This window comes from Glycine soja, chromosome 4, assembly GCF_004193775.1.
Source record: "Glycine soja cultivar W05 chromosome 4, ASM419377v2, whole genome shotgun sequence".
Taxonomy (NCBI): domain Eukaryota; kingdom Viridiplantae; phylum Streptophyta; class Magnoliopsida; order Fabales; family Fabaceae; genus Glycine; species Glycine soja.
Genome location: NC_041005.1, coordinates 2460503 through 2479420, shown reverse-complemented (window position 1 = coordinate 2479420; position 18918 = coordinate 2460503). Strand labels below are relative to the sequence as shown.

General features: G+C 33.0%; 2 protein-coding genes across 2 annotated transcripts; one reads left to right on the top strand and one right to left on the bottom strand.

Annotated features, from left to right (window-relative positions):
* The first annotated feature begins 984 nt into the window (after positions 1-984).
* On the top strand, positions 985-3935 carry LOC114408633 (uncharacterized sugar kinase slr0537). The gene is made up of 8 exons (XM_028371750.1): positions 985-1227; positions 1307-1552; positions 1635-1706; positions 1833-1871; positions 1998-2105; positions 2470-2567; positions 2728-2839; positions 3456-3935. The coding sequence occupies exons 1-8, from the start codon at positions 1090-1092 to the stop codon at positions 3705-3707; spliced, it is 1065 nt and encodes a 354-aa protein (XP_028227551.1). The 5' UTR covers positions 985-1089; the 3' UTR covers positions 3708-3935.
* A 1096-nt stretch (positions 3936-5031) lies between these two features.
* Positions 5032-11462, bottom strand: LOC114408632 (ornithine carbamoyltransferase, chloroplastic-like). Its single transcript, XM_028371749.1, has 5 exons — positions 11250-11462; positions 10574-10908; positions 10022-10153; positions 9643-9918; positions 5032-5446 (listed from the first exon to the last, which is right to left on the bottom strand). Exons 1-5 carry the CDS (start codon positions 11398-11400, stop codon positions 5264-5266), a joined length of 1077 nt encoding a protein of 358 aa, XP_028227550.1. The 5' UTR covers positions 11401-11462; the 3' UTR covers positions 5032-5263.
* Between the last annotated feature and the right edge of the window lie 7456 nt (positions 11463-18918).

Below are 18918 nucleotides of genomic sequence, written 5' to 3'. Positions count from 1 at the left end.
TTGTTGTGGTCTGTGGCTCCTTACGATCCCAGGAAGCAATTGTTCCATAATATTTCGAACTCTGTTCTCTAGTTAGGGAAAGGCAAGTGTATGCCGATCTTTAGTGTTTGATGTATTTCACATTTTTTTTCCCATGATCTTTATGTTCTCTAGTTAAGTTCTCATTGACATCTTTATTAATGAGGACACCGACGCCATTGTTTTGTCATCACTGTGGATACATGCATCTTCCTTTTTAAAACCAGGATTTTTGTTCGTTTTTTACAACTTTACAATTGAAAATTGACGAGTGTGAGAATGATTTCATGGAGGGTGTAAGGTTTCAATAAAATGCAGTTCACTGAAAGAATAGAAGTGAGGCATATGAAAAGAATCTTGTTGATCCTTTTCCGTCTAGAGTTCATCTTAAAAGTACAAATTGTAACTAGATAATCCGCCGTAAGAACTAATAATCCTCCGTAAAAACATACACTTCAAGATAATTAGGTATAAAACGCATTGAGTATAACTTTGAGGATAATTATTGTTAAAGATAGTAAATTTATGTTATGTAATTCAATGATAATATAAAATCTCTTTAATATGCATTAAGTAAATTTAAATTTAATTCAAAAGCTAAATTGAAAAAACATTTAGTAATTTCAAAAAATTAAAATATCATCTTTACAGGTATTTTAGTCCGTCCAAGGTATAAAATAAATGTTTATTTTATAACACTAAAGCTAGTAATAAATAAATATTTTAAACAAATTTATATTGCCATATAAGGTATATTCAACTACTTGAAAAAATTCGGAAATTAAATTTAGAAATAAAGGTAAAAGAGTAAATTAAAAAAGAAAAAGAAATGCTTCTAAAAATAATTTTGTCAAAGAAAGTTTTCAAAGATAGTCTTTTTTTTTATTGAAAAGAAAAAAGAGAATTTATTTAATTAGACAGAAGATAGATGATTTAAAAAAGTAAGTAATATAGTTTTGACAGAGTGAAAGACTCTGGTTGGAATTGTATGGAATGGAGGGTTAGCTAAGAAGAAAATAGGAGAGGGTTAGTTTTTAGGGGCTGCGGAAAAAAGATAGTGAGTGGTGGCCAATGGGAGCGGAGAGGTTTTCCCACGACCATGCTCCCTTGATTCTGGGTCTCCAGCCATCCGCCCTGGTCGACAACGTTGCCACCGTCGATTGGTCCTTGCTCCATCGCATTCCCGGCGAGCGCGGTGGCTCCATCCCTGTCTGTTCTTTTTATAACTAACTATGTTTTTCAAACTTATTCTCTCTTCCTTCCGTTAATAACTTTGTTTATCCTACAGGTCCAAATTGAAGAACTGGAATCCATACTGAGAGAGGTTAAATCCAAATCCCACGATGACATCAAAACTCTCGCTGGTGGCAGCGTTGCCAACACAATTCGCGGTCTCAGTCGCGGTTTTGGAATTTCCACCGGAATTATTGGAGCTTATGGAGATGACCACCAAGGCCAGCTTTTTCTCACCAACATGACCTTCAACTCTGTCGACCTCTCAAGACTCCGTCAAAAGAAAGGACACACTGCACAGGTACCAGCACACAATGTATGTAATTCATTCTATCATATTATAGTATGACATAACAAGTTAATGGATTTGCTCTGTGTACTAGTGTGTTTGCTTGGTAGATGACATGGGTAACCGTACAATGCGGCCCTGTCTCTCAAATGCTGTCAAAGTTCAGGTACTTCTAATTCATATACACCCTTTCTTCATTTTTTGAGGCTAGGTTAGGAATTACGATGTCTGAATTGAAGTCATGTTTGTGCCTGATATTATGTATTCTCTCTCTTTTTTTCTTTTTTGGCAGGCACAAGAATTGGTGAAAGAGGATTTCAAGGGCTCCAAGGTTGATTGATTTCTTTCGACATTTATCATGTTCTATGTATCGTTATGCTTTTATATCCTACTAGGTCTATCACTACTAGTAATATATCACTCTGTGAACTTAGTTGCTGATATATTTACGTTTCAGTGGTTGGTATTGAGATATGCGGTACTCAACTTGGAGGTTATTCAAGCAGCAATTCATTTAGCCAAACAGGAAGGCCTTCTTGTTTCCTTGGATTTGGCCAGTTTTGAGGTATTTTAATTTATGTCGCTTCTCACAATCCCCCCTCCCCCAAAGTTCTTCATACATGCAGACAAAGGATTGTTTTGGTAAAACTGAATTCTGACGAAGGGCTGTTAATTCAATATAAAATCATTAGTCGATTAGTCCACAGTATAATTTCTGAATATGTTTAATTTCTTCTTGTCATTTGCTACATTTAAGAGATCATATTTTTTTTCTACATAATTTCAATAATGACTGTATGAAAGTGCTTAAGATGCCTACCAATATATTATATAGGATTATGGAAGTTTTATTTTTAAGAAGTCACTTGTGTAATTTATTTAGTTATTCTATTTGTATTTCTCACTCATGATCTCTTCATTTTGGCAAGATGGTGAGGAACTTTAAACTACCGCTTCTCAAGCTACTGGAATCTGGGAACATAGACCTCTGCTTTGCCAATGAGGATGAAGCAGCTGAACTTTTAAGGTGACTGTCATTTGGATCAGACCCAGCTTTATATCAAGATGCATTTGTTGAAAATACAATTTTATCTTCAGTTTCCTAGTTATTGACTATCTTATTTTCATTTAATATGTATTTTGTCTTGTAAATAAGTGATATCAATTTACTTTTCCGTGGATTTTAGGGATGAACAGAAAGATGATCCTATAGCTGCTGTAGAATTTCTTTCCAAATACTGCCAATGGGCTGTTGTAACATTGGGTGCTAATGGGTGCATTGCCAAACATGGAAAGGAGGTGTGTTAATTTATCTTTTTTCCCTGAAATTCTGTGTGATATGTTCTGCCAGGCTCCTTCCTCAATTCCCTTTGTTTTTATTTTTTTTCCTTTTTTGGGGACCTGTATAGTTGGCTCTGTTGTGAACCTTTTGTAATTGACCGCAAGACACCATAATTAGCTAGACAATGCCTAGTTATTTGACCTTGTAAGAATTTGTTGTGAAGCAGTTGCCTCCCTATACAAAAAACAACCTTTGCTGTTGGTCTTATTGTCTTGAATGGTTTTTGCCCATATTTGGTATAATGAGCTCAAAATTTGCCTTCTTCTCATCCAACCAACATGAATATATTGAACTTTTTATAAAGAAAGAGGGTAAGAACTCAGTATGCATCATCCCTATCAACAAATGTTCACAAACAGTAGGAGCATGGAACTAGATTTCTGCAGGAACTGTATGTTGTTGACATGATGAATGCTGTTTAAGCACATTGTGGTCCACAATCATTAGGGAAAAGTTGATTAGTTTTTACTTTCTTGTCGTTCGGCCCTTGTGTCAGGTAGTGTTGTAGCATAGGTGCTGAAAAATTAATTAGTTACAAATAACTACTTAAAGTAAGCTTTTTTTGCATACCAGATGATACAAGTCCCGGCCATTGGGGAAACAAAGGCAACCGATGCTACAGGAGCAGGGGACCTTTTTGCAAGTGGATTTTTGTATGGAGTGGTCAAGGGTTTGTCACTAGAAGAATGCTGCAAAGTAGGCACATGCAGTGGTGGATCTGTTATCCGGTCTCTTGGTGGTGAGGTAACGTTGGAGAATTGGCAATGGATGTACAAGCAGATGCAGATAAACGGTCTGCCCACGCCTTCCGGTTTATGCAAATGAATAGTAGCAACCGTTGCCCCCTTAATTTGTGCTGTCTTATATTTTACTGATTTTTAATGTTGTTTTTCTTATTCTATTGACTTCTATTATTCATTTCACACAATAGTATGGAAGCTAGATATTTTTCAGGGAAATTCAAGCGGGTTTGAGTCTTTAATGTACTTGTGCTTGGGATAAGTATGAACTGTCTCCTAATTTAATGTTAACACCTAAGTCATGGTTACTTAACTTTCTGAGTTCTGTATACATGTTTCACCTGTCGATTGAGCTGGTGTCCTGCGCCTTAAGTATCATAGGTGAGGTTTACATTGTGGTTTTTGTGCAAGACAAGAGCGAACTACCCTTGATGACTAGCAAAATATGTATCCAGTGCGATTTTATCTGTCTGCAATGAGGTTTAGAAGAGTTTGTGGTTTACATTGTGGCTTTTCTGCAATAACGTTTAGAAGAGTTTATCTTCTCCAGTCTCCACGACTATCATTGTCTCTCCCCGCCAATAGCTGTGCTCGGTGGTCATGGAAGTGTTGACACTTGACATGAGTTTTTCTCTGTTGGATTTAAAATTGATAGGTTATTTATTTAATTGAAACTTTATAACATATGAACTAAAATTGGTTCAATTTGATTTATTATATATTAAAGAAATATAAATTAATTGTAAGATTTTGCAATGTACATTTCAAATACAAAGATTTAATTTATAATTAAGGCTAATTATGTCTCAAATCAAATTTTGATTTAAGTATTCTAAAGTAAAAATACATACACACACATATATATATATATACATATATACATTAAATGATAAAATGAATTATGGCCGGTTAAAAAATTGTCTAAATTTTACTTTATTACAACAGTACATATTTTATTATAATTATAATTTTAACAATTATTGTACAAGTATTGTTTTTTCTAAATTTAAATTCTTAATAAATAAATAGCTTTGAATATATAAATCATATTTTAAATTTATAATAAACAATTTAAATTATGATGTATTTTTTTAATTATTGACAATCTTTCTAAAAAATTTATTAAAATTCACTTTAATGAAATAATGAGAGTAAGCAATAAAAGAGTCAAGTATACAATAGAAAAGAAAAATAATTTGAAATGATTGGAGAATTTTTTTGTGAAAATTGTGTATAAAAGGCTGGGTATAAGAATGAGAGTCTGACTCTAAATGGGTAAATTTATGATATAAGAATAAATTTTCAATGTTAACTTTTTAATCAATAATTTAATATTTCCTTTATCCTAGACCTACCTCACTTTTTACTTTAAAGGAATTAAATCTCAAATAAAAAATGAGATGTTGTAGTGAAAAAGAAAACCCAATACTAGCATCTTTATACGATTTACCTGTTTTTCAATTGCTAGTAATAATACCGAAGCAACTCAAAAATCCAACTTACTAGACCGAACATACATACAGCTGAATGCCAAAAACTAACTGTTGCAAAGTGTATTCACTAGCTGAAGGCCTAAAACCAACTATTGCGAGTGCACGCTAATATTGCTCAAAAACCTCAGATGATCATTCATTCAGCTATCTACTTGGCAAGTACATGAAGCATTACGGCATTCTGTGCATGCATTCGGTTCTCAGCTTGCGGGAAGACTATTGAATTTGGAGCTTCAATAACTTCGTCAGTCACCTCCACCCCTCTTTCCGCCGGTAAGCAATGCATGAAAAATGCCTTTGAACCAGCCAAATCCATAAGATTTTGGTTCACCTGCAAAGGGCAATTGCGATCTCACGTAAAGAAACAATTCAAGCATGTGCCAGAGCATTCACAAACCAATATATACCAAGGGTTTTTTTAAGACTGAACCAGTCATTAAATTGGGGAGGTAGTGATTCAAGATTCAATGTTTTATCTAATGATTGAACTAACAATAAATAATACTATTTCAATTTTTAATTTGATATATCAAACAACAACAACAACAACGCCTTATCCCACTAGGTGGGGTCGGCTACATGGATCAACTTCTGCCATAATGTTCTATCAAGTACCATACTTCTATCCAAATCATTAAGTGCGAGATCCTTTTTGATAACCTCTCTTATAGTCTTTTTGGGTCTTCCTCTGCCTCGAATTGTTTGTCTTCTCTCCATCTGGTCTACTCTCCTCACTACAGAGTCTACCGGTCTTCTCTCTACATGCCCAAACCACCTAAGTCTATTTTCCACCATCTTCTCTACAATAGGCGCTACTCCAACCCTCTCTCTAATAGCTTCGTTTCTAATTTTATCCTGTCGAGTCTTACCACACATCCACCGCAACATCCTCATCTCCGCTACACCTACTTTATTCTCATGTTGGCTCTTGACCGCCCAACATTCTGTTCCGTACAAAATCGCCGGTCTTACCGCAGTCCGATAAAACTTTCCCTTTAGCTTGATCGGTACCTTTGCATCACATAACACCCCCGATGCTTTTCTCCATTTCATCCATCCTGCTTGAATGCGATGATTCACATCCCCTTCAATTTCCCCATCATCCTGTATTACAGACCCAAGATATTTAAACCGTGTGACTTGAGGGATAATATGATCTCCTATTTTCACCTCTGAGTTAGAAACCCTCCTTCTTTTGTTGAACTTACATTCCATATACTCCGATTTGCTTCTGCTTAGGCGAAAGCCATGTGTTTCTAGAGCTCGTCTCCAAGTTTCCAACCTCTCATTCAACTCCTCCCTCGACTCTCCAAGGAGGACTATGTCATCTGCAAAAAGCATGCATCTCGGCGCTATCTCTTGGATTTGTTCCGTGAGAACATACAGAATTAAGGTAAAAAGGTAGGGGCTAAGGGTTGACCCTTGATGCAAACCAATTGTGATGGAAAAATCGTCTGACTCTCCACCCTGTGTCCTAACACTAGTCGATACCCTATCATACATATCTTGGATAGCTCGAATATATGCAACCCTAACCCCTTTCTTCTCTAGAGCTTTCCACAAAATCTCTCTAGGCACTCTATCATACGCTTTCTCCAAGTTAATAAAAATCAAGTGCAAGTCTTGTTGGGCCATGCGATATTGCTCTATCACCCGCCGTAATAAATAAATCGCTTCCATGGTCGACCTTCCCGGCATGAAACCAAATTGATTCTCAGTAACTTGAGTCTCCTTTCTTAATCTTCGTTCGATCACTCTTTCCCATAATTTTATGATATGACTCATGAGCTTGATTCCCCTATAATTTGCACAATTTTGTATATCCCCCTTGTTCTTATAGATTGGCACTAACGTGCTTCTCCTCCATTCCTCCGGCATGCGTTTTGACCTCATAATTTCGTTAAAGAATTCGGTGAGCCACTCAAGACCTCTATCTCCAAGAGTTTTCCACACTTCAATAGGTATGTTGTCTGGCCCCACCGCCTTACCGTTACTCATTCTTTTCAACGCTTCCTTTACTTCCTGTTTCTGAATCCGACGATAGTACTTATAGTTCCGGTCCTCTTCTCTTGTGTCTAGATTGCTAGAGTCATATCCATATCCATCATTAAATAAGTTGTGGAAATACGCCTTCCACCTTTCCTTGATATCTTTTTCATGCACTAAGACTTTGCCTTCTTCATCCTTAACACACTTTACTTGATCCAAATCTCTAGTCTTCCTCTCTCTACCCTTAGCAAGCCTATATATAGATCTTTCTCCGTCCCTAGTTCCTAGAGCTTGGTATAGTCCGTCAAAAGCTTGGGCTCTTGCCTCACTCACCGCCTTTTTGGTTTCATTTCTAGCTATCTTATACTTACCCCAAGTTTCAGAATTTCTACACCTAGATCACTCCTTGAAACACTCCTTTTTTACTCTAACTTTGCTCTGAACATTTTCATTCCACCACCACGATTCTTTACCCCTAGGTCCAAAACCTCTAGATTCACCCAACGTCTCTTTAGCCACTTTAATAATCTCTTGGGACATCTTGTTCCACATATCATTTGCACTTCCTTGTGATTGTCCACACCATCCCTCCCATATCTTTTGTTGGAAGATTCCTTGTTTCTCACCCTTCAAGTGCCACCATTTGATCCTTGGTGCTACCATAGGACTTCTTCTCTTTGCCCTATCTCTAATTCTTACATCCATAACCAAAACTCTATGTTGGGTAGTCAAGCTCTCTCCCGGGATAACTTTACAGTTCAAGCAATACTTCCTATCGGACTTCCTGATAAGGAAGAAATCTATCTGAGAACATGTCCCTCCACTTTTGTAAGTGATAAGATATTCCTCTCTTTTCTTAAACCATGTATTGGCTATAGAAAGATCCAAAGCCTCCGAAAACTCCAAGATGGATTTACCCTCCCCATTCATCTCCCCTAGGCCAAAACCCCCATGCACCCCCTCAAAACCTCTAGCCACGCTACCTACATGTCCATTGAGATCCCCTCCTAGGAAAACTTTCTCTCCTTGGGGTATATCCTGAAGTACCCCTTCTAGATCCTCCCAAAATTTTACCTTAAAGTGTTCTGCTAACCCAACCTGAGGTGCGTACCCACTAATAACATTAAAGGTGTCCTGTCCCACTACCAATTTTAAGGCTATGATACGATCTCCTACTCTTCTTACATCCACGACATCCTTCTTCCACTCCTTGTCCACAATAATCCCTACCCCATTTCTTGATCTGATTTTTCCCGTATACCACAGCTTAAATCCCGAGTTGTCTAATTCTTTCGCTTTTTCACCTGTCCACTTAGTTTCTTGTAGGCACATAAAATTGATCTTCCACCTCACCATAACATCCACTATTTTCATAGATTTTCCAGTAAGTGTGCCTATATTCCATGTACCAAAGCGAATCCTCCTGTCATGAACTAGTTTCTTTACCCACACCCGTTCACGAAAATGTGGGAACCCTTGCTTACTTTTCACTACATCCGGGCGACGATGCAGCGGCCCTTGCTCTTTTGACACTGTACTCGAGCCATACAGCGCGTTGCTTCCGGGCAACGACCTAGCATTCACATTATTACGTAATTGATCCATGTCATAGAGATTCGACAAAGTTTAACGTTGGCTGTCGAAAGCCTAACACAACCCTCTCCTTTTATCCGGGCTTGGGACCGGCTAAGAATAGCAACCCTCTCCTTTTACGTAATTGATATATCAAACAATATTCAAAAAATAAAAATATTTATAACCTTATAATATTAAAAATGAAGCTTCACTTCTTATAACTCATAATATATAATATTCAAAATTAAATATGAAATCAAATCAAATATGTCATAACATTAATGTTCAACATACAATAATATCTATCAGCAACCAAAAATAGAAACTATGTAACTGTAATTAATATAACTATCAACCATCATAATGGGCTGCATTTATATCAATCATCATGATATTAAATTTTTTATTTTAACAAATAAAAGTTTTTTTTCCAACAAACCAATTTGAAACTTATGCCCGGTTTTACCAATCATCATGATATCAACCATCGTGAACTGGTTCAACCAGTTTTACACCAGTTCTTTACAAGACCAGTTTTCAAGGCTAAAATGAACAAGTTTGGCGTCTAGTTCCCAGTTTGACCAGCTGGTCTAGTTCAATTCTGACAACATAGTTATATACTGAGTCTATCCCCATATAGTCTCCGAACTGCTGATTTAATATTTTAATTACTACTATATAATCATTATCTTGTTATTCAGCATTCAACAATTTGCAAAAAACCACCAAGTCTTTATGACTTCAGCCGGTGCCAATTGAGCTACAAGCATATTCTGCTAAGCAAGTGCATACAAAAGTCAAATCATTTCAACCACCATTCCAACATAACATAATCACTGTATCAAATAACGCAATCTTTTTTTTCGTTAAACTCAACACATGATTTCTGCACTAACCACCCCATGTGTACCATTTGATTAGGTGGCTGTAAGAAAATAATGTCAGAAATATTATGTAAAGTACCTGAAATCCTTTAAAAGCTTGGCGCCGGTATTCAGCTTCTTCCTTTTGGCCCATGCTGGCCCAGACATCTGAATACACAACATCAGCTCCTTTAACAGCCTCTTTGGGATCATTAGTTATCTCAATCTTGCTGATTCCAGCTTTCCTTGCCTTCTCAACTGTTTTTGCATCAGGTTCAAATCCTTTAGGACACGCACAGACAAAGTGAAACGGAATTACAGATGCCATCAACAACCATGAGTGAACAATATTATTTCCATCTCCAACATAGACAACCTGACATGTGTAATGCAGAATACAGTAAGACAACTATTCCCTTGAAAATGCCACCAAGAATTAGGAAGAAGCAAACTTTTCAAGACAAGCAACATAACCTGACCTTTGTACCTTCAAACCGACCAATGTGCTCAACCATGGTAAGGGCATCAGCCATTATCTGGCAGGGATGGTTGTAGTCTGTCAACCCATTGATGACTGGCACAGTTGCATATTTTGCAAGATCAAGTATGTCCTACAATTTTTTCAACACAAAAAAAAAGGTAAGCAAAAAGTGCTCATTTTTCTTTCATAATGATTGATCACATCTCTGGAGCAGATAAAAATTCCTCCCAACCCAATGAGATGACAAAGCCCACAATTGCAAAGCAGTTTCTGTCATTGTGATACTAAGCTCATTAAAATCTTAATAGATATGAAAATTAGTTCACGGCTGTGGAATGTTAATAATAAAAAATACTCCTGTTGAATACTGTTAATTCATCTCAAGGTCTCATGTTAGCATTACATGTAATCCAACATTATACATTACCAGTGGCACGTGTCACAAATATTAGATGCAGATATAATTCTTCACTGACCACAAACATGAGTAACTGCGGTACAATGGCCAAATGAAATACAAGTAACTCACATTCACTGGTCACCAGCATACCTTATGAGCAAAAACACGAGCCATAATGATGTCATTATAGCGAGACAAAACACGAGCAATGTCACGAGTCTCCTCTCGCTTGCCCATTTGGATATCATCAGGTCCTAAATAAATAGCATGGCCACCTAACAATGTAAAGCCAGTCTCGAACGAAACACGCGTTCTCATGGACGGCTTTGTAAATATCATTGCCATTGTCTTCCCCTCAAAAGGTCGAAACGACCTGTCCCCTGACTTCAGCAAGGCCTTGACCTCAAGTGCCCGGTCCAGCATCTTCAGAATAGTGTCCTTATCAAAATCATCTAAGTGAAGAAAATCTTTCAGCCCAACTTTGTCTGCAGAACAAAAGAATCGAAGTCAGAAGCCAATAACCTGTTAGTCACTTCTTCAAACCCCAACACAGTGGTTGAAAACAAATATAAATATGCATCTAGAAATTAGATCAATAATGCTTCTCAACTAGTGCATTAGTCAAATACACTCAGAGCTTAACAGAATATAAAAATCAATCATCTCACAAAAAGCACATTACATTTCTTAAACCCTAATCCGATGCAATTTACATATGAGATAAGAATTAGAAGACGTGGAAGTTGAAGTTGAAAATTGTAAAGAGAGTGAGAATGTGAAAGTGTTAAGAATCGGAAATGGAAAAGGAAGAGTAGAGTAGGCTTACGAGCGATGGCAGAAGAGGCGACGCATGATATTCGGCGTCGAAATGAAACAGAGACGGCGGGGAAAGGAGCGCGACGGCGGAGACTCTGACCGGAGAGGTAGGGTTTGTCTGATCCGACGGTACGGTAACAGTGACACGGGATCACAGCCATTTCCTGCTACTTTCTACACCCACCAATAACACCCTGCTAATTCTCTTTACTTTTCACCGTACATCCATTTCCTCGTTTATATACGGCTGACAATAAATATTTTTTCTTTTTTTTTCATTCAATTATCACATCACATATATTTGAGTTCCTCTCTCTCTCTCTCTCATTTTATCTATCTTTCTTACGTATATTAAGTTAGCCCCAATCATTGTATTATAGAAGTAAAAAGTATTACCAACACACTATTTTTAATATACTATTTTATTATGATTATGATTGGTGAGTGTTTTTAAAATATAGGTTAAAATAAAAAAAAATATTTATTATGAAAATAATAGAAGAATGTTAAAAAAAATAATTTTATACATTTTTAGTTTTTTAATCAATACTATAAGGGTGTTGTTCAACATTTTTCTTTTATTAGCCCAACTTTATTGAAAAAACAATTCAATAAATTTTACTTATAATTTATTTATTTTTTAATCAAGCACTTATGTGGGAGAGTACATTTAACATTTTCATATGTATGTATGTATGTATACAAAGGATATATCAGGTAAGAATCATTCTCACTTTGAGGATTTGATAATTTAAAATCTTGGTCATTGTTGGGACTCATTTGTGCTATAAAATATTTAATTAACATTATAACTCAGTAAGTGTGCTGATCATAAAGTAACAAATCTGACAAGTAAGACATCGTTGTTCCTAAGAATTAGTGTAAATGGCTTAAGTTCACCAGATTTGATACGAAGATAACACAAATATGATGTCATTGTCATATATGGTGAAGAAAATAAAAAAATTGCAACAAAACAAATTAGTTTATAAATTTTAAAGAGTTTTTAATTGATTGTAAAAGTAGTTAAGAATTAGAATTCCACTATGTTCGTCCTCTGCATGTCGTCGGGGTTCAACATATTTCAAACAGGTACTGGCAATTCATATTTCAATATAATAGACTCCACCCAATTCCTTAGCATATATTAAATCCCTTTAATAATATCTTCATGTGCATACTTTCCTAGTTACATAAAATTCCATCAAGCAAAAAGATTGAAATCTACGGGAACACGTGTATTTTTATCTCTCACCATGCCTTTTTATATATTACTTATGGTATCTTAAAAAGTTTCTAAAAAGCGAACAAAATTTTAAGAATACTTATGCTTAAAAAAAACTTTATTTACATCATCAAGTATATCATCAAAAGATGAAGTACATTCTTAACTAAATAGATTTACAAAAAATTGTTAAAAACACAATTCAATCATCTTTATTGTGCTTTCTCTTCTCTTATAATGATCAATTCAAGTATAAATCGAATAAAACTCATTTTTATAAATAAAGAAAAAGATTTTATCAAAATTTACTCTTTGTTTTGTTATGTAATTTTGATAATTATTATATTATTTTATAATTTTTAATTAGATAATATTTTCTTTAAACTTATCATTAGATTGAAAATTTATTTCACATGTGTAAAATTTTATATTAATCTAAAATCATTTGTTACCTTGTTTATATAAATTAAAATGAATATAATAAAAATATTTCAAAATATACTAAAAATATAGATCATTTAATTACTTTTTTGTTGTTCAATTTTAACAAAATTTGATACAAACAATTTTAATAATATGTAAATATAATTCAATGGTTAGATCAATAAAAAATATATTTTTTTATCAAATTATTAAAATAATATAATAATTTTTAAAGTTACAAAGAATATAATTTGATCCTTCCTACTTCAAAACTTGGCATTGTATTTCTTAAGCTCCAAAACTAGTTTGTTCTTTAAGTATCCTTGGCATTGTATTTCGTTAGTATCATTTTTCTGCAAAGAAAATATTTTTCCTAAATCTCTTTCCTTTCACTGTTTCCATCAGTTGGACTTTATTTATTTTTGTACGAGTTCGAACTTCGTCAAAACTTTCTTTTCCTTTCTCATTAGTAACGAGGATGTACTCCAAACCAGGGTAATTGTTAGATGGGCGATGCTTTCCTTTTAATACAGTGAACTAAGATGTAAGCTCTTCCTACTCAACACCATCTCATCAACGTTTTTTATTATTGGCTTGTCATTAATCTTAAGTTATTCATTAAGCTCTCCCTTTTTTGCAGTATTTTTTTTTTCTTTCTAGAATGAGTGATTGGTGTAAGATCAATCTTACCAATTGGTCCAATAGTTTCTAGTATAGCAGAGTTTGACATGATTTACAGCTTATGTAACACTATGCCTGTACGTTTGAGATTTCTTCTCTTTTTTGGATCCCATAACCTATAGCCAAATTTTCTCGTTTTTGTATGTATTACAGAAAATGTAGCATAGATTACCCAATTTATAATATATTGTATTAATACGGTTTTAGTAATTCGTAATGTATACAAATATAGTATGGAGCGAGTAATTCATACTATAATACATATAAATGTATTATAGATTGAGTATTCATAGTATAAGTATATTATTGATTTCTCAATCCAAAATTGTTAAATCATGACTTTGAATTCTAGATCAAAAGGTTGAGAAGGTTGTGTCAGCCATGGAGAGGTGTGAGGGGAAGGGATTAGTGAGATCGGCGAGCAATGGTTAACCCGTGACTTTTTCTTAGTGAAAACAAGAAATATCTTATAATATTTTTATACTTCAAAAATATTCTCTGATATTTTTATCGTCAATATTATAAAAAAATAAATTAGTATTAACATATTCTATTTTTTATTTCTTAATTTTTTTTACATTCATTCTAAAAAAAATTAATGTTATGAGAGAGACAATACCTATTTGTTATGACAATAATTTTTTTTATTACACTTATACAAATAAAGAAAATATTGTGGGAGCAATTGCCGCAACATCCTATAAGATGATCCGCCAGTGGCGGCAGTCAGGCGCGATATGGTCAAGAGGAAGTGGAGAGAAGAGAGGTGAGTGAGGGGAGAAGCATAAGATGGGGTTATATTAAATTTTGGGGTTGCATAAAGCAATTACCGAAATAATACTGAGAGACTGGTTGATTTTTGTTTTTGAAAGATTAATTGGGCTGTAGCTGTAATCCCTGGACTAGTTAACCCTATTTAATCTCATAAGTTTTGAGACCCATATTAAGTCCATGCATTTGATGTGGGGAACTATGAATATTCTTGTAATCCATCATGAACCTCCTTAATAGTATTAGTCGGTGTCCCTGTTGTGGGACAGTAGATCTGTTTCTTGTTCCCTTTTGCGTATGGTTTGCTAGAGAAAATACATCTTTCCTGGTGTAAGGCACCAAATCAATAATAGTTATGATTTAATAATTTTCTGACATCTCAAATGTTAACCTATCTCTCTTTTATTAACATAAAAGAGTTTTTCATTGAACTATTTTTTTTTTTCGGGGTGCTTAAATATAACCTAGCTTACTGAGTAATATTTTTCCACTGTAATTTTAAAGAGAAAATTCACAATAAAAGGGGACAGTACGCGTTTTCCGCCGAAAGCATGCCCACTTAACTGGAGACACGAGATCGAAGAAAACCTCTGTGGGGTTTTGTCCTATGTATAATCTATTTATTTATTCGTCTTATTTTTTTCTAAAACCACAATATACCATTCATTTTGTGTACACAGAAATAAAAATATAAAATATTCATTTACGATTAACAACATAAATACATCCTCGTGCTTTTAGAATTGTAGTTACAAGAAATGTGATCACATAATAGTGTAAAAAGCTTTTAAATTATTTTTTTTACAACAGCTTTTAAAATTATTATTATTTGTTTAATTAAATTCATAATATTTACTTTAATTAGTTATCAAATATTAGTAAAAATAAATTTTTCTATCTTAACCATATCTTAATTTTTATATAAATATTTAATAATTGAAAATTAAAAGGCGATATATCTATAATCATCTATAAAAAATAAAAACAAAAAACCCTAAAATGGCTTTTTTCTAAACCCTTTGACCATTGTGGAAACAAGTCCTCACTCCTCACGTCTCCAATCTCCAGTGCGCGTCGGTGCCTTGTTTTTGTTTTAAAAAACGAAATACGAACAAAGAAAGCTTCTCGACTCGATCGTCTAACGGGCCCCCCAAACGGAAACATGCCACGAGAGAGTGCATACCAGTACCAGATTCGTGGAATCAAAATTTATAGCTTAGAGGAGTGTATGCAAATATATATAATTTAAAATTTAAGAATATTTTTATAATTGCAACACAATCTCTTATAATGGCACATGTCATTTTTCACAATTTTTCTAAGTTAACCATACATTTTTTTTTTAAAGGCAAACAATATATTAAATGGTACCACCAGTACCCGAGAAAATCAAGTACAAGGAAAAAACATTGGTTTTGCAATATTTTACCAACAGGCTGGCAAAATATCGAATACCCAACGTTGGTCACCTGCCATATTGCTTTCGGTGGGTGAAACTGCAACCTAGTGAGCTATGGTGGCAAGGTTTTCGGTAGCATAGCAAGAGGTCATCGGCAATTACTTGTGAGAACTTTTACGCTCAAGTTAGTAGAAGTGAGTGAAGTGATAAAAAGGATGGGATATCATATCTAGTTGTTGAATTTGACTTTATAAAGTGGATACTTAATGGAAAAAGCCATTAGGTGGATAGAGTTTAATTAGGCTATCTTTGGTTTGTGGGAGATTTTCAAACTCAATTTGGAGAAGAAAATAAATTTGACATTATGTTTGATTTTTTCTCATAATTAAATATGTTTGAAGTTAAAATTTATTTTGAAAACTCAATTTGAAAGAAACAATTATTGAGATATTTTTACAAACCGCATTTTAAACATGCACTTACACATTCTTGACGTGTTAAACCATTAGATTTATGTAAAATATGTGTCATGTAAATCGGGAATCAACATATGTTGGAATATATGCATGTTGATGTATTTGCTAATGTTGGGATGATACTATCTTGTAAACTAACCGCGTGTTTGATTTTATCATTTTATGTTTGTGTCATCCACGTCGCATCCAATCTAAAGCCATAAAGCATAGCTTCTATGTTTTTGACGTAAAAATTTGAGTAAACATGTGTAAAATACGCACAAGCAAAACACTATTAAGTCAGCGGAATTGTTATAAGAATTGACGTAAATACGTCGAAGGGACCAAATGCAGATTTGGCCCAAAATACATTTTTTGCAATATCAAATTTGTTCTTTTAAAATATATTTTGCAATATAGATGATTGATTATGTTTTTTTTTCTATAATTTTAACTTTTTTGTTAAGTATATTTAATTGGTATGTGATAGTTCTATTTTAATCACTAGTTTCATATTTGAATTCCAATAAAAGATACTTGCAATCTATATAAAAAATACTAATTGTTTTATAATCAACTTTAAACTTAAAATAAAAACTTCATATATAAAGGAAATTTTTTTGAGGTGCAAAAAAAAAAAAGGTAAATGTGCTAATGGAACAATTTTTTTCTTGAGTCTACCACTTTATTCCTTTTTCTTTCGGTGGTATTGTGGCATTTTCATGAATTCATTTTGTATTAACTACCTATGAAATTAATCCTGTCGCCATAAGGATTTTGGGATCTCCCCACTATAATCGCTTTATTAGATATTTAGTTCCTTGCGTGTGACTTGGTCTTATTACACTGCACCTTGGAAACTTCTCTTTGTTTGCATTCCGGGTCAAATGGAGAATTAGTTTCACTGAGGAAGATATGGCCTGATATTTCGCCATTAATACTTTTGTAAGGGAACGGATATATCCTAATCAATGACTTATGAAAGCAAAGTAAGTAGATACTGAACCTTGTTTTCTTTTGTTTTTTTTTTTTAAGATCACAACCTGGTTCTGATAATATCATAAATATTGTTTTTCAATTCCCCTTCTTTTCGGTGAGAAAATTAGTGAATCAAACCTAAAAAAATAATTGAAATCCCCTTAAATAAAACAATCTTAAGAATAAAAAATAAAAAAATGCATATTTTTAGTGGTTTGATCTTACTATAAAAAATCCAACAAATCACATATTATATTATATTAATTTTTATTATCATAACTAATAATAAATATTAAATATCTTATTATTTTTTCTTTAATTTATAATTAAGATGTATATTTTATTTTCATATGTTAAAAAATATGTACTAATATTATTGTAAAATAGTGTTAAATATCAAGTGATATATAAATTATTATTATATTACAAAGATAGTTGATAATATCATTTTATTTCAAATTTATTATTATATTTAAATCAAATTTAATTGAACCACATTTATATTTATATTTGATTAAAATGATTTTTTATTCAAAAATTGAATTAAATCACACCACTAACACCAGCAAAAACGAAAGCAATACAAAGACTGGCACATACTAATGCCGTCCTGGTCAAAAATTAGAAAAAAAGCAACAAACTCAAATTTTCGCCGCAACTTACGCCTTTCAATTCCTCAAACGCTACTTTCTTTTCTATTTTTTTTCTTGGAAAGCCGATATCGTGAAAACTACTAATATAAATTGATTTTATAAACTTTATTGTGATTAAAAAAATTTTTGAATAAATTAATTTATGTTTGAAGATTTTTATTGTTAAAGTAAAAGTTTGATGTAAATTTCTTAACCTAATACAAAAGTTACTTTTTTTCTCACCGTAAACTCAAGCACACATTATACAGTCGAGTAAAGGTACGATTGTTTTAGTTAGGCAATTTTAAACGAATTGATGGTAAATAAATAAATTTTGAAAGTCCTTTAAAAATAATTTTGAAAGAAATAATGGTATATATTTAAAGTATGTTTTTGAAAGTAAATTAAAAGAGATTAGTTTTATTTAAATGATTAAAATTACTTTTGAAACACACGTGGACACTCTCTCTTTGTACCTCTGTGTATGTGTGTGATTTTATATTCAAAATTAATTTTTATTTATGGAAAGCAAAAAATTTACTTCTCATAAAGTTGTTGAATGTCAATGCTGTAGTCTATTTTTTTAATACATAATACATATATATTTGGGAAAACTAGCTTATAAATTAATTAAAAACTTATAAGTCATAAGTTAGCTTCTAAAAAAAGCAGGATTATGTTTGACAAATCATTTCAACTCATTTTTAGCTAAAAAGTTTGTTTGATGGTTCCGCAAATAAATTTTTTTTAAGTTATTTCTAACTTTCATTTAATAGCTTTTAGTATTTTTTGAAATATTTGTTAAAGTAATATTTTTTAAACCATTAACTTATGACTTTTATATTTTATTCCTTTTTTACTCTTATAATATTTATTCAATTTTCTTATTCCCCTTTTTAAATATGTTATTTTATATTTTTAGTTATTTCAACAACTAATTTTAACAAACACTTATGATCTAATAAAATAGCTCAAAAGCTTTCAACTAGTAGTTTTAAGCTACCAATTAGTTTTTTCACTTAGTTTTGTCAAACATACTCATAGACTAGTTAATTTCATTGAAAGTATTTTGTAAAATAAATTAATGAGTTAACTGATAAATATTAAATAACATA